General features: G+C 31.0%; 1 protein-coding gene across 1 annotated transcript; it reads right to left on the reverse strand.

Moving 5' to 3' along the window:
* Window positions 1-2,031: 2,031 nt before the first annotated feature.
* LOC132734268 (isocitrate dehydrogenase [NADP] cytoplasmic-like) lies at window positions 2,032-13,342 on the reverse strand. The gene is made up of 11 exons (XM_060720977.1): window positions 13,205-13,342; window positions 13,077-13,116; window positions 11,314-11,420; window positions 10,689-10,775; window positions 9,613-9,773; window positions 8,180-8,326; window positions 7,076-7,143; window positions 6,530-6,750; window positions 6,063-6,203; window positions 5,419-5,581; window positions 2,032-4,620 (listed from the first exon to the last, which is right to left on the reverse strand). The coding sequence occupies exons 1-11, from the start codon at window positions 13,218-13,220 to the stop codon at window positions 4,536-4,538; spliced, it is 1,236 nt and encodes a 411-aa protein (XP_060576960.1). The 5' UTR covers window positions 13,221-13,342; the 3' UTR covers window positions 2,032-4,535.
* Between the last annotated feature and the right edge of the window lie 2,211 nt (window positions 13,343-15,553).

Below are 15,553 nucleotides of genomic sequence, written 5' to 3' on the forward strand. Positions count from 1 at the left end.
ATGGCTCCCTTAATCTTTTGGGAAAGAAGCTGGAAATAATATATATCCACCCTCAAAACATAACTACTACATTGGCCCAACAGAGTGTGGCCAAACGGAAAGACAGATCATAAAAATTGTGCTTAATTCACCAATACTGGAGGTGATAGGGCAACAATACAATTGAATTGAACATAATAAGATTGAAATTTAAGGGGCATGATCTGTGTCTGAGGTATAAAGGTTGTTGACTTCAAATCAGTGTGGGTTTGAATCCCCACAGGAACTTGGATTCAAACGTGAGGAAGCTGTCCATCTAGCTTAGGATACGTCGGTGATTCTACGCAGGTGCGTGTTCATGCCTGAAATAATGCACAGGGCACCTTAGGTCTTCCTCCAGTAAAGCTGAAAGCCGCCATGGATATGACCTATACTGTATTTGTGCAACGTAAAACCCAACCACAAAACTGCGTTGTAGAAGATACATAATTTTCCATCAATATAGTCATCAGCAAACTAACTGCAAAGAAGTGTGATATGTAAAGGAAAAACTTTTTTAAGAAGTGAGGACTTGCCAACTTCGCTTAATAGGGAAAGCATCAGACGGTCACTGGTTTGCACCTTGGGCAAGGTGTTTCTCAGTGGAATTTATCAAAGACTATGGTCATTTGTCTCTCACAGGTGATTTAGAAGAAATCATGTAGGTTAAGTAGACTGTTACTTGAAAAGAAATTTGAAATTACTGGTCAGTTATCCAGGAAAACACTTAAGTGCAGCAGTAAAATATATATAGTGAATGATAAAAGTTCTTCAATAAACACAGCTTATATCCAATTGGCATCAAATCACTAAAAATTTCCAAGAAGGGGACTTAACTCAGCTAGATATAATCCATTTAAAGGCATGAAAAAGATTTTATTCAGACAATTTGTGTAGTCTGAGAGCATCGCACTGAGGTTTAAAATCTACATATCTACACGTAGACTTGACACTAGACTGTAGCCTATTTTTCTAAAGTGATTTTCCATGTACAGCTGTTAGGAAAATATATGTATTATCATTAAATGAATACTCTGAAATTACTACATTCTCTTTAAAATATTTTCCAAACATAAAGCATTTTTTGTTTGTTTTTAAAAAAATCAGTGTCTCAGACACTAGTTTATAGAATGACTTTCCAGCTTTACCACTAGAGTTAAAGCTAACATACATTATACTCGTACATGTATCATGAACACTCTAGTACTTCCATAGAGCCACAGGGCTTCCAAAATCAAGCTGGATACCTTCTCACGATGGAATAACTAAAAGTTCCTTTTGCAATATCAACACTTAACAATGATGTGAAAAGTGATTTTAAATTTGCAGCCATAACAGTATTGCCATAAAGACCACAAATATATTAAAGAAAGAAGACAAACTTTTTTGACAGCCCATACTTTTTATTATGTAAACTATATAAAACCAATTTTTATACATACTGAACCTGCGCACAGATTTCTGGTAAAGTTCTTAAATCTACATTCATTAGCTAAAAAAAACCACCAAATGGTGTAAACCCTATTAAAATTTACCTTATTGTATCATAATGAAGAATACACATGTAAAACATGACAAAAAAAATTCATTTTTCAATTTTAACTTCAATATTATGTATAATTCCCTATGGTTTAAAACAAATCATGGAAAATATGGCAAAATATTTAAAAACTAAATCAAAATAATGGTTTGATGCCACACAATTGTATCTACTAAATATCATATAAGATAGATACAACTGTCTAGCACCAATCACTATATCTAAAACAGACAAATTAAAAGACATACATTAAAAGCATTACACATTCTCTTACAAACATTTAAATTATTTTTATAAAAATTAACAATATATTTACTGTAAATTGCCAGAGTAATATGTAAACATAATTGTTTTGACAAAATAATCACAGATTCAATACTGTATAATCATGTAAAACCGTAACGTTCCTAATTAACACTACAGGTAAGTAAAATCAATTTAATTTACACACAGACAAATTTGTACAGAAACCATTCCAGATAAAATGTTTATTAAAAGTCAAATGTTATTCAATTAATTGATCGCAAAAGCATCCATTCTTAAAATAGTCTGTACTTCTGACAGCTAAAAATCATACAGTGCCATTTCTGTTACATCACAAAGCAAGTTTAAATTTTTACATATTTTAGTAAATGCCATCATCATTATTTAAAACAAAAAAATTTAAGTAAATGTCATTTATCACACACCCGTGCCGATTTTGCGACTCCGTAAATATGGTATTGCACGGCCGTGCATATATTTTGACGTGACGTCATTAGCGTTATACAAACATAGTGTTAAGACGCACTAAATGTTAGCGTTATACTATAGGCGCGTCAATGAAAAATGACTCTTATTTCACTTTAAACGGTCTTTATTTTGGGTATGTGATAAACAGAATATTAAATTCGTGTAAGTTCATTACTGAATTTATTGCACTTGTTGAATAAAATAATATTATGCTCGCCAGAGGCTCACATAATATAATTTTATTCAACTCGTGCAATAAATTCAGTATTGAACTTACACTCATTCAATATCCTCTATTTGTTCAACATGTAATTGAATTACTGAAAAATCTTTGATAATTTAAGTAAATGCCATTATTTCTAACGAGGTATCTTAACTTTCTACCACAACTTCCCATTTATACATACATGTATATAGGAAACAAACAAAATGCTAATTGGATAAAGCGCTTGGAAAAAAAAATCAACAACACATAACTGGAATTATAAGATGATTGTGAAAGACTTTTATACATCACTAAGGGACTCTTTTAACTTAAAACTAACATGGTCTATTATGTAAATATAAACACAAGTAGCTACAAAACTTAACCTTAAAAATTTGATAACAAGAGATGGAAACAAGTTATCCCGATAATTTAAAAAAAATCTAACCAAGAGTGTGTTCCTTTTCAAAGTTCTGTAACTATGTTATAAAGAGATTTATGTCACCATAGCAACGTTAATGGTGACAATTATCAAGCAGTAACACTGGCAGAACACCGCATGTGTTTGTACCCCTTTGTATTTTATTTTAGAAACAAGCATTTTTTTTAAAGATTTACCATGACCTTGTGTAAGCTATGAATTCTATAATGCCCATGAAACATGTGTCAATAGTAAAACTGGCGTTACCGGGTATTTCTTTTTCTTCAATGTCATTTAATACTTGAAATGCTGATGGACTTTTATTGAGATTTAAATCCTTATAACCTTATTTCATTCTGTATCAAAATTTACAAATTTTACAAAATTTTGATTCTCGTCAAATTTTTAACTTAACATATAACATTAACATATTTCGTAACAATTGACCAGAATTATATAATGTATAATATATACTATCTATAAGAAAAGAGAAAGTCTAAAATACTAAATTTTAAGAATACAAATTTGCGTAAAGAATCAATAAATTATCACATTTTAATCACAAAAACATTTTTGTCTCTAATCATCATAAGATTTAGAAATAAAAAGATAAATGAAAAACAAAATTTCCTTAACAAAGAAAAGATAGGACTGTGGCTGATCACAATATTTTCCTTTTTTAAGCAAATCCGAAAATGAAACGAGGACAAATATTATTTCAATCATAGAAGTAAAACCATTCTTCAAAATGTACTTAACAACTTGTAAAAAGTCTGTCATATATCAAACAATTCAAAGCAATTTCACATAACCTTTTCAATGTCAAGTTTTTTAAACTTACTGTTACATGTTAACCTAATCATTGAGCTATTAAAGTAAAAATTATGAATTTTTGTAGACGATACACCGAGATCAAAAATAATATTATGTAAAACATGATTTGTAAAATATATATAATATGGATGAACTCTGCCCACTTTCCATATACTGTAAGAATCCAATAAGCTTCTGTGAGACAAGATCAAAATGAAATCATGGTGCTTCAAATGTTTGGTAAGTTATTTATAGTCATTTAAATGATCCTGAGCTTTGGTAGACTAGCACATGATAACAATGAATGCAAATTACTTTTACTTCCTGATCAATTATTTGAAATTTTAAAGAAGAAAAATGATCTATTACATGTAACATATACAATATATTAACCTTTAGCCTGCTAACAACAACTGACTTTATCCATGTGACCAGTGCAGACCAAGATCAGCCGGCAAATTTTTGTCTTGCAATGTTCGCTGATCAATCAGTACAAATCTCAAATTTGTTCCTAAAAATTACGAATGGTTTTGTCAAGATTGAAAGATGGACAAGTCCATTTAATATAGTTAGCATGGTAAAATTTAACTGACATTCAATTTTGCAACATTAAATCTGATTATAAGAAAACAATATCCATATCAAAGCATCATATTAAAATCAAATTAACAATAATTTAGATATTAAATTAATTCATTTATCTATTTTTCCCCAGATAATAAAAAGTACAAGCATAATATTGGTTTCCTCCTTTATTTTGAATGGACTTGGTCCCAGTTATTTTATAGCCTAGCATTGTTATCTAGTCAACTTGATCCCATTTTCTTTCCAAGATTTTCCGCTAGTTTGTCCAGGAACTCAAAGGTGTTCAGGTAGTCAGGGCGGGACACACTGAAATGCAGAAGACATAGTTTGTATAAATTATAAACCACAAAAAATATACATTTATCAAGATCCTACAATTAAGGGTTTTATACTTAGAATGCTCAGTTCTTTATTGATTTACCAAATACACTATGCACTTCTTCACTTGCATGTGGTGAAACAATGTATTCATAATTTTCTTACATTTCATAAATATTCCAGTTCTAAAACCTTTACATTTCACTTCAAAGTTCTACCTTTTTCATGTTTAGATATATTAAAATTATCATTTGCATTATTATTTTCTATAACTTTTGTGGATATTCGAACCCAATAAAACATTCAACTTTTTACAGGACATAAAAAATAAGCATTCTCAATAGAAAGGATGTCATTATAAAGAATTTTCAACTTATAGTGCTACATTTAACTTCTTTTAATGTAATTAAACTGAATTTTTGGTTTATACACATTAAATAAGAAGTTGATAGCTTATAGACACTCTCTCGAACCAACCAATACTGAGCAATGAGTGTAATGTTTCTTGCTTCAAGGAAACAATGGCTCTCCCCTGACAGGGTACGGAAAGTAATCCTTAGATTACTAGTCTGATGTGTTACCCACTCTGCCTTGCTGCCACTCAACTGAATTTTTACAATTCTTTAAGACATAATTGTGATGTTTACACACAAAATTTAAATTAGTACTGAACAATTTTAACAAAAATTTGATGTACAATTATACATGATAAATTTCACGTTAAGCATTTGCTGACAACTACACTAGTATCACCAGCATCATAATACAAACACTTTAAAAACTTACCTTGCCATTCCCTTAATACAGATTGCTAAATCTTTGGTCATGAAGCCTGCCTCAATGGTTTCTACACACACCGCCTCAAGGTTATTAGCAAACGTTGTGAGAGCATCATTTTTATCCAGTTTAGCTCTATGCAGTAACCCACGTGTCCAAGCAAAGATGGAGGCTAAAGTTATTAACAATCTATATTAAGAACTAGTCAATATTTCAGATACACAAACAAGAAAATATGCAATTATATTTCAAATATTCATACAAATATGTGACAACTCTCTCAAAATATGCAATTATATTTCAAATATTCAAACAAAAATGCCAAAATTCTCTGAAAACATGCAATTATATTTCAAATATATTCATACAAATATGTGACAACTATCTGAAAATATGCAATTACATTTCAAATATTCAAACATGATGCAATAATTTTCACAAAATTTGCATGTAACGCTTAGAATCATTGTGAACAATTTTTTATCTCCCTTTGAAATGTTTGTTTTTGCTCAACACTACAATTTAACATCTTATACAGAGAATATATTTTACATACAAAAATTAAGAACATATATAACATTTATAAAATTATACCATAATAATAAATCTGTCTATCTATTATTACATTTTAATGCTAAAGCATTCATACCCACCTATTGGATTGGTTGATGTTTCTTTACCCTGCTGATGGAATCTGTAATGACGAGTCACAGTTCCGTGAGCCGCCTCAGACTCTATTGTCTTACCATCGGGACAAATGAGCACGCTGGTCATCATACCTAGAGATCCAAAACCTGTAACAAAGTCAAGACATATTAAAGAATATTGTAACAAGACCTACCCGATATATGCTTTATATTTATACCATATCTGCAGTTATGATTTGCCTCTACAAGTTTAATGCCACCAATGTACAGCCAGACAAACCTACACTTTAAAACTTTATACACAGAGGTTATTCATTTGTTTGTTTTGAGTGTACTGTATCGTCTTTATGTGATACATAAATATTACACCGAGATGTGATGAAAAAAATAACTCCAAGTAAAAATGTATGTTCTTCTTTTTCACTTTATATATACAATATATCAATAAAAAAATCACAAACACTAGAACTGACCTTGAGCAACAGAATCTGATTGTACATCACCATCATAGTTCTTGCATGCCCACACAAAGCCACCGTCGGACTTCATGGCGTAGGCCACCATATCATCAATTAGACGATGCTCGTACCAGATTTTCTTGGCTTCGTATTTATCTTTGTACTCTTTGTCATAGATTTCTTGGAAGATATCCTTAAATCTACCATCATACTTCTTCAAAATGGTATTTTTGGTACTGAAATATTACATGTGCATTGAGAAATACATTTGTGATAGAACAATATATGAAAACAGCAGGAATAAAATAAGACACTAAATTTTGATGCAAACACTTAGTGTCATATTGCAATGTGCCACTACAGTTTTTGTTAAATCAGAAAAAGGGCATAAAATGATATAAAATGGCTGCTAAAAATTAAGTTATTTACAAGGCATTTTCATATCAGTTCAATTCTTCACTACTTCCATGGATTTAAACATTATGTTGATTCTGTAATGATGGCATAGTCCTACTACTATCCCTGTTAGAGATGATATGGTAAAAGACTTTTATCACTTACCTTAGATACAGAGGCCATTCCTTCTGTAAAGCATATTGGAAAGAGCTGTGAGCAAATTCTTTAATACTCTGAAATTTAAAAAAGAACAAACATAAATATTTTGTAATGGTATGTTTCAGCATTACAGTTTTTAGTATGCTCATGTAATTTTAAATACATTTGACTTGGTAACTTGAAATCCTAGGGACTGGGCATTTTAGTTCCGGGAGAAACGGAATTTGAGTAACGTGGAACTGCTGCCATTACGTTGACATTCGTACATGTATATACATGTGCCTGATTGAATGTGCAAAGAAGTAAGTTTGTTATTGTTGATAGCGGAAATGCTGCAATATTTTACCGTTGAAATGACGGTAAATCACTTACAACTATAAATGAACAAAAGTATTTTAATCAAAATTTAATACATGTACATTAAAAGTGAAACATTTTACCGTTGTACACATTCATAGCAATGACATAAATGCAAGTTTGTCAGTATTCATCAGTAAAGCACTCATGACAATTCATTACAATGACAGCACAATAACACATTTATTTCAACAACAATTCATCTAATATTTGAAGTGAATTGATCAGACGAAAACGAAAGTAGCAACTATTGTGAACCAGAAGTACAAATTAATGTATGCAATATGATGGAACATTAATTATACAAATATCATTTATGTTGATAACACACATCAATACCTAGGCTGTTATTTGACTAATACCTGTCAGACTGGCGCGAGTCAACTTTCTTAAAGAAATGTAATAAAATTTTAATTTAGTTATCTAACTGTTAAAACCAATTAGGTCCTGAAACCGATTAAAGCCACTTTTACGACGTGTTAATAATACATGATGACCGGCAATTAAAATTACTATGAAACGTGTAAATCACGAGTGACAACATCTCACCTTGATGTATGTCGGCTGTTTCCACATTTCGACTAATTGAGATGAATATACGTTGGACTTTAATTGACGGGACAAAATTTTCTTTTCGACTAAATAGGAGTCTCAGTAAGTCAAAATTTGACCTAAGCGGAGTTAAAACACAAAGCTAAAGAAGGAAATTTGACAGGACTTTAGAAATGAACAAGAAACAAAGTATAAGTGTACCTCATCAGTATTATACATAGCAAGAGCAACTCCACCAGTTCCCTCAAACTGGAACACAGTATATTCCATCGGAGATCCACCATCTTCCGGTGTAAACTTGATCTCCAGTTTACCAGAGCCAGGAACCACAAAATCTGTTGCCTTGTACTGAAAAATGATGTCATATGGTTGATTTAAAATTTAATAAGGACTGTAACAATTTTTATCATTGAGGCAATTGTCCTTGCTACTCAATACAGAGTACTATTTTTCTACACTCAATGAAACAATATCTGTGGTCAATGCAGAGCAACAATATCTCTAGCCAGTGCCATATTATGTATTTCTTGAGCCAATTTAATTTTTATAAACCAATTTTTGTCAAAGACTCCTATCTGCTATAGTGCTGTAATAGCCGAGCATCAGTTTAGTTTAGTCTAAACATATTTATTTAAGCTTGATTGCAAAGCAAGTTCTTGTGACTTATATCATGTACTATATTAATCACTCTCGAGTCGGCTTCCTGGATCTAACCAGGACTTGTGTCATGTGAGGAAACATGAGTTGTGACACATGTAATGCTTGAACCTATGAGCCCTGGGTTGAGAGGCAGGTACACTAAGCCATCACTCCCCTGAAAGCGTTAGTCTGACTTAAGAATTTAGATTTAGCATCAATTGCAAAGATTCAGGTGCCTTATTCATGGTCATTGGCATTGTACTGTGCTTTATATTCAGGCTAAAATAAAATCTCAAAACTGTTTTATATTTGGTGTTCTCTTACAATGTCCGATCCAGTTCTCATCAGCCATAATCTCCTATTGATTTATTTAGGGAAATATACATAAACACATACAATATTGTCACATATATCAACATGCATAATTATTTATTATATAAAACACAAAAAAATGCAACAAAATAATTATAAAATTAATTAGTTTTAAGTTTTATGATACCCTAAGATTGCCCATTATTCTAAGCTTAACCATCTTTTCATTTGTAGCCATTTGTAAAGGTGTATAGTCATTCAATATATTGCATTTTTAAACAAAGGTTTGCCTTTTATTTCCAGAAAAAATCATATTTATTTCATAACCCTAATATGCTGTCATTAAAGTTAAAGTTTATCTAGATGATATTACTTCATCAAACATGCCCTGCTTTTAATTTGCAACAGCCCATAATATCTTAAGGGCTTTCAATCTAAATATAATAAAATTATACGGACGACTGTGCAATCCATGATGGTCAAACTGTATAGACCTGCCTTTCTCTACAGGTGGCACCAGACAATAGTTATTACCACCAGCATTCCAAGGATTTAAATCTTTTCAAAAGCTATGAATTTGAAGAAAGATTACAAGGACTAAAAGTTGATAATCAGCTATTTATTCCCAATGCCACTGAAAACTAGTTTATTGAAATAATCATGTTCAAAAAAAGTGTGCATACTTGGTCTCCATAAGCGTGGCGGCCAATGACAATACTTTTATTCCAGCCGGGAACCAGACGAGGGATGTTTTTACAAATGATGGCCTCACGGAAAACTGTCCCTCGTAAGATGTTTCTGATCGTGCCGTTGGGAGATTTCCACATCTTCTTCAACTTAAACTCTACAAAATTGACACAATCATTTTTTAGTAAATATTAAGATACTTCAATATACAATACTAGCATAAACATATGATTCACTTTATACTACTGGCAATATTTTGATCAACAAATGGTCAACATCCTCGGTAACCAAGGCTATTTAACGTATACATGTATTAAATGTAGTATATACGATATGTGTACCGTGGGTTCAGACGATGATGGTCAATGAATAAAGTAAAGCCTACAATATCAAAACAGAATTGCTACCTGATATATCTTTTAAGATATAACTTCTTTATGAAAATTGAAAACAACTTGGGGTAATTTTTGTGACATTACTAAACCTCTAGATTTCTAAACATTACTTATGCTGAACATTATCACCATGAAGATTTTCATTTACAATCTATTAATTTATTTAAATCTTTTTAGTACATATCTGAAAAAAATTAAGAAAGAATATCAATAATCTTGAAAACACATAATCCTTAATGAAAAATGATTGATAATTTCAGCAGGTACAGATACTTTTGTTAGTATTACTGCAAGCATATAAACATTAACACATTGTGTGTTAGATCTTATACAAATCAAAAGAAAAATTTAAGTTCTATTTTTAACAAAATCATTTATGATGTGATTGTGTTATGATTTTATTAAGGTGATAGCATGAAGTTATGTTGCGGAAATCAAAAATGAAAAAAAAAATAGAACAATCATAAACACTTAAAATGAATAGAAAATATGCTTGTTCAAAACTCAAGATCAAAGAGATATGTGGTAATACCAGTTGTTACATTTTATATTTATTGTTTATGAAAATACTGCCACTGATGGTTACTCAGTGAAATATGATCCGAGCTTACAATATAACAAACAAATATCTGGTATGGTATGTCATCAGAATCAAAACAACATATAACTAAACAAACCTTCAACTCTCTTCTCATCTGGAGTGATAGTTGCACATTTAATACCAACATTGTACTTCCTTACAGCATTGGCTGCATCAACAGTTACTGAAATACACAAAATGGTTACTGAAATACATGAAAGAGTTCATGAAAATTTTGTTGTGTTAGGGAATATTGGTGGTTCTACTCAAGTGCTATAATTTATGCATGATGGGGCACAATTATACCTCTGGAAAGTCACCAGATGACACATTAAAACACAAACTAATCTGATCCATTCAATGGAATTCATTCATGACATATTAAGCTGCTATAAATCGACAATTATCTAAAGCAACTGAACATTTTCAACCTGTATCCCATTTGATTTTCAAATGGACTTGCCCTGCTAAAATTTGGAAAATACCTATTGTTTAATTCAGGGTTTTCAGTATGAGAACTGAACAGACTGCATGGATATATAGACAGATATTGCGACACAGGGCTTGTCAGCATCTCTGTAAATATTCAGAAATTTAAAGCATGAGGACACCCTTCAGCATCTGTTGGTGTGAAGCTCAAATCAAGTTAGAGATATATAGAAAATAACCTATACTTAGTCATTGTGACTGTAAACCCAACATGTAAAAGAAATAAAAGGTACCTTGATCATCTGTTGCATCTCTGTTTTCTATACCAAGGTCATATGTATGCAGCTCAAGGTCAACAAATGGAAATATTAACTTCTGCTTGATCAGATCCCAAATAATTCTGTAAGAAAAAGATAAATTTATAAATTTAACCATAAGATCTACTTTATATCAAATATAATTATCTCATAAACACAAACAAAAAGATACATATTCATGTTCAAGAAAATTTTACCAGTGACCCCCAACCACTGGGAATCAGTGATGATCATGAAGTTCTGTTGCAATTAAAGGCACAGTCATACAGACATAGCCAGATTGTTAAATCTTCACTATATACACATGCAGTGCTAGTTATATACAGTCCCTATATTGACCTGGCAGTGCATGGACAGAGATTAGGTAAAAGGGGGACTGCAAAATATCTGACTAAACTTAAACAGGGCACTAGACACCTTTTGGGGACAGGTACCCATACATTTAGGAAGGGGAATTTTGCGTCTTTTTAAGGCAAAATTCAGAATTTTATGTTATTATGTATTTAGTGTATTTTTTATCATATTTACTCATTACACTATTTCCTACCATTGGTTGCAATAGTTAGTAATTTTCCTACCATTGAAATCAATAGCTGGTATATTTTTTAATGTAGACTTACAAATAAGAAAATTACCTTAAGTTGATTTATTTTAGAATTTGGAGGGGATTTTTTTTCTGAGATAGGGGAAAAATACATATGACTTTGAGAGGGGACTGGTATCCATATTCTGTGCCAAAAACAACCAAACAAGTGCCCTTTTTAATAAGGATAGAGAAAATTAAAAAAAAAAAAGAAGCAGATTCACTAACCCTGGACACTTTTTTGGCTATGCAATTGGATTATTGTTTAGTAAATAATAATAGACATCTTAGAATACATGTTTCCTTTGATATCAAGGTCAAAGCTACTTGGTACTATTTAGCACCTGTTTACATATCATAATCTGGGTAGACTGAACATCTACCAAGATATAACATAATTATATAATTATCATATCGATATTTACATATCACTTAATAGGGAAGAGGCAAGAGGCCTTAGCCACTTGATTTTGGGAAAACCTTTCGCTAAAATTGCTGATTTGGGAAGTAAAAAAAGCTGGTTTAAGTTAAGATTTTTGGGAAAACTGCATGATTAAAAAAAAAAATTCAATTAGGAAGAGGCCATTTTTTGAAGTCTGTTATATAAGTAGGAAAATTACTGTAAATAAATGGGTGCTTGATATTGATAACAGTTGTATATTATTTATTGTGACAAACCCGGTATATAAGCCAAACATCTGTGCTTTAATTCCCAATTTTAACATCTGGGTTAAACCAAAGTTCTAAGCAGCACTTGGCCTTTCATATCTTCTATAAAAATTTGAAAGACCATGACCCAAATACTGGACCATCCAGTCCAGAAAACCTCAGTGGAGTCCTTTTAAATATTTTGCAATATTATAGTAGAATCCTGTGTCTGTCTCCATACAACTTTACAAGATAGTGCAACAGGGATCTATCAATTTATATAAGAATAACTGCTTGATCAGCTGTTTTATTTTTGGGGTCATTAATTAGATCACCCATAAAAAGGAGCTAGTTTGAGAGGTATTTCAATGTATTGAAACGTGTTATTAAATGCTATTAAGGTTGATTATATATAGATGGAGTAAAATGACTTAAGACTTCAGTAAGCGGATTATTTCAAGGTGTGAACAACAAATTGATAACAATACCAAATTATTTGTCGACCTACCTAGTCATTTCATCTCCCTGCATTTCCACAACTGGGCCACCTGAAACAGATAAAACACCGCCATTATACAGGGAAAAGTTTAATACATCTATTCCACACATATGAAACTCAACAATAATTCAACTTACCCTTGATTTTTCCCATTTTTACAGTTAATTTTCTCACAACCGGACACGATCAAAACACCAACGTGAAAGAGAGAGATAGTTAACCTTTGACTCTTGATTCTGATTGGTCAATTTGAAGGTTATCGATTAAAATAGGCAGCAGGAAATAACACGTCATTAGTCGGGTTACCCTTCCGATATAATTCTTGAGGCCCGTCCGTTAAATATTAAACTTTGTGTACTGATAAACAAGGATAAAGTGGAGTTCTAAATATTGGGGCCTAAATATTGTGTGTTTTTTAGTATGACAACACATATCATAAGTAAAATCTTGCATGTATATCGTATAAATAATTTATTATGTATTTATATATTAAAGATCCTAGCTGAAAAACATTTTTATGGTTTTAAATCATTAAACTATATATGTTGCTCAAATTAAGATTTATCAATATTGTAGGTTCCATAAAGATATTACCGAATTTAACATTTCATGTAAATAAAGGGAGGTAATAAAAATTATTTCTATAAAGATTTTTAAGTAAAATTTTACAATAAGAAATGAATGCATATATTTAAACGATTACATGTAATATGCGCAAATATTTGCAGTACATATTTTACATATTCTTCGATATTATTTGCATAATTATGTACATATATATAATTTCACTAAGTGTGGTTAACCACTTTGATCACGACATGCAGATCATGATCTGCAATGACCGCTATTCTGTTATATTTAGAAGAATGATGAATAATTTTGATGGACAAATCCATTTAAGATATTCAGAGCGGTAAGAGCATGGGATGAAATTGGAAAGGCAACTTGACATATTAACATGCATGTGAACATAGTATTTTAAGAGCCTTGACATCAAAACTTTATTTTGACTGCGTTAATTAAATATGTAAAAAAATATTTTTTCGTCGGCCTAAAAACCAAGCATTCTACAGTTTCAGTTTCAGATCCTGTATGTCGTGATCAAAATGGTTAATCATCTCATAAAAAAGATTAAATTTGTATGAAAAAAATTTATTATTGAAATGTCGCTATTTATGTTTTTTATGAAATTTAACAAATGCAGCTTTAAGACTACTTTTCCGCTTTTTAATATGTTATTATGACAGTTGAGATTATTTATTCTAATTGTGAAGTAAACCGCCATATCATCTTAAGAACTTTCATAAATGTAGTTCATATTTCATAGCATGTTACAAGAAAAGCATCGATGCAAAGCATCAAAAGGCGTCCAAGTAAGAAATGCAGCAAGTGAAGATGAACTAGTAAACATCTGATGACCAGATGTTCTTATGAACTTTTCAATTGTAAATTGGTTTTTACCAGAATTGTATATAATATTTATGAATGGCCGGACGAAAGACATGATATATGTTAGTATTTCATTTCCTGCAAAATTCTCCAGTTCGTTATTAATTACCATAGCGTGACACGAATGACCGTTTCGTTAAACTAAAACTACTTCTATAAATAGATTTTCGGACTTTCACGATGTTAAAGTCATCATTCTATTTATAGGTACAGCAATACATAATAACCCACTGTGTACTAATAAAAAACCCGAAGATTAATTGACGGATAAGATAATTTCATTTGAATATGTTTGCATTGCGAAATTCTCCAGTTCGCTATTCATTGTACATACCGCGACATTTCATTTTTGATAATCAAATACCCTCGTACCAATCGGAATGATGACGAACAGGCCCGAGAAGTTGCAATTGCCCTTTCACAAAATCTGATTTCATCAAAGAATATGCCATTTATGTCCAAAACAATCCTTTGGGGATGAATTTCATTACTTATTTGAATGTCACTTTTTCAATTCTCTTCGTAAAAAGTTTATTGATTCAAAATTCTCAAATCATCCTAATATTTATAAATTAGAATCTTTAATGAATATAGCACTGACCATTCAACTTTATCAAAACTTGCATTATTTTAATCTGCAAAATTATTATTTCAAAATTTAAATAACTAATTCTCCTGTAAGTCATGATTTTCTCACTTTTATGAATGTATTAACATAGAATTATTTAGATAACTTCTGTATAAGACAAATCATGTCCAAAGAGTAAAGTTTAGTCAAATGATATGTGTTAGTCACATTGATCTCATTATTATATAATTTTATGTATATATGTTTTGTTAATCACTTTTGAATATTGTTGATATATCATAACCTTATGCATATTATATGCCTTGGTTTTGAATAAAATCTTGAAAGTCTCATTCCATAAGGGGCGTCGCGCTTCGGCGCGGACGCCAATAATGAATATTTGATGCAAAACCATTTTACATGTATTGGAAACAAATTTAAAGACTTTTGTTATAAATCTTTTATTCGT

This window comes from Ruditapes philippinarum, unplaced genomic scaffold (assembly GCF_026571515.1).
Source record: "Ruditapes philippinarum isolate M1 unplaced genomic scaffold, ASM2657151v2 ctg1799_1_1_1_1, whole genome shotgun sequence".
NCBI classification, from domain to species: Eukaryota; Metazoa; Mollusca; class Bivalvia; order Venerida; family Veneridae; genus Ruditapes; species Ruditapes philippinarum.

Excerpts from the sequence above, each read along its gene's own strand:
- LOC132734268 (XM_060720977.1), bottom strand. Across the intron at positions 7,144-8,179 it reads CTATGTATAATACTGATGAG|AGTATTAAAGAATTTGCTCA; the intron begins GTACACTTATAC and ends TTTAAATTTCAG. Across the intron at positions 5,582-6,062 it reads AACATCAACCAATCCAATAG|CCTCCATCTTTGCTTGGACA; the intron begins GTGGGTATGAAT and ends TAATAACTTTAG.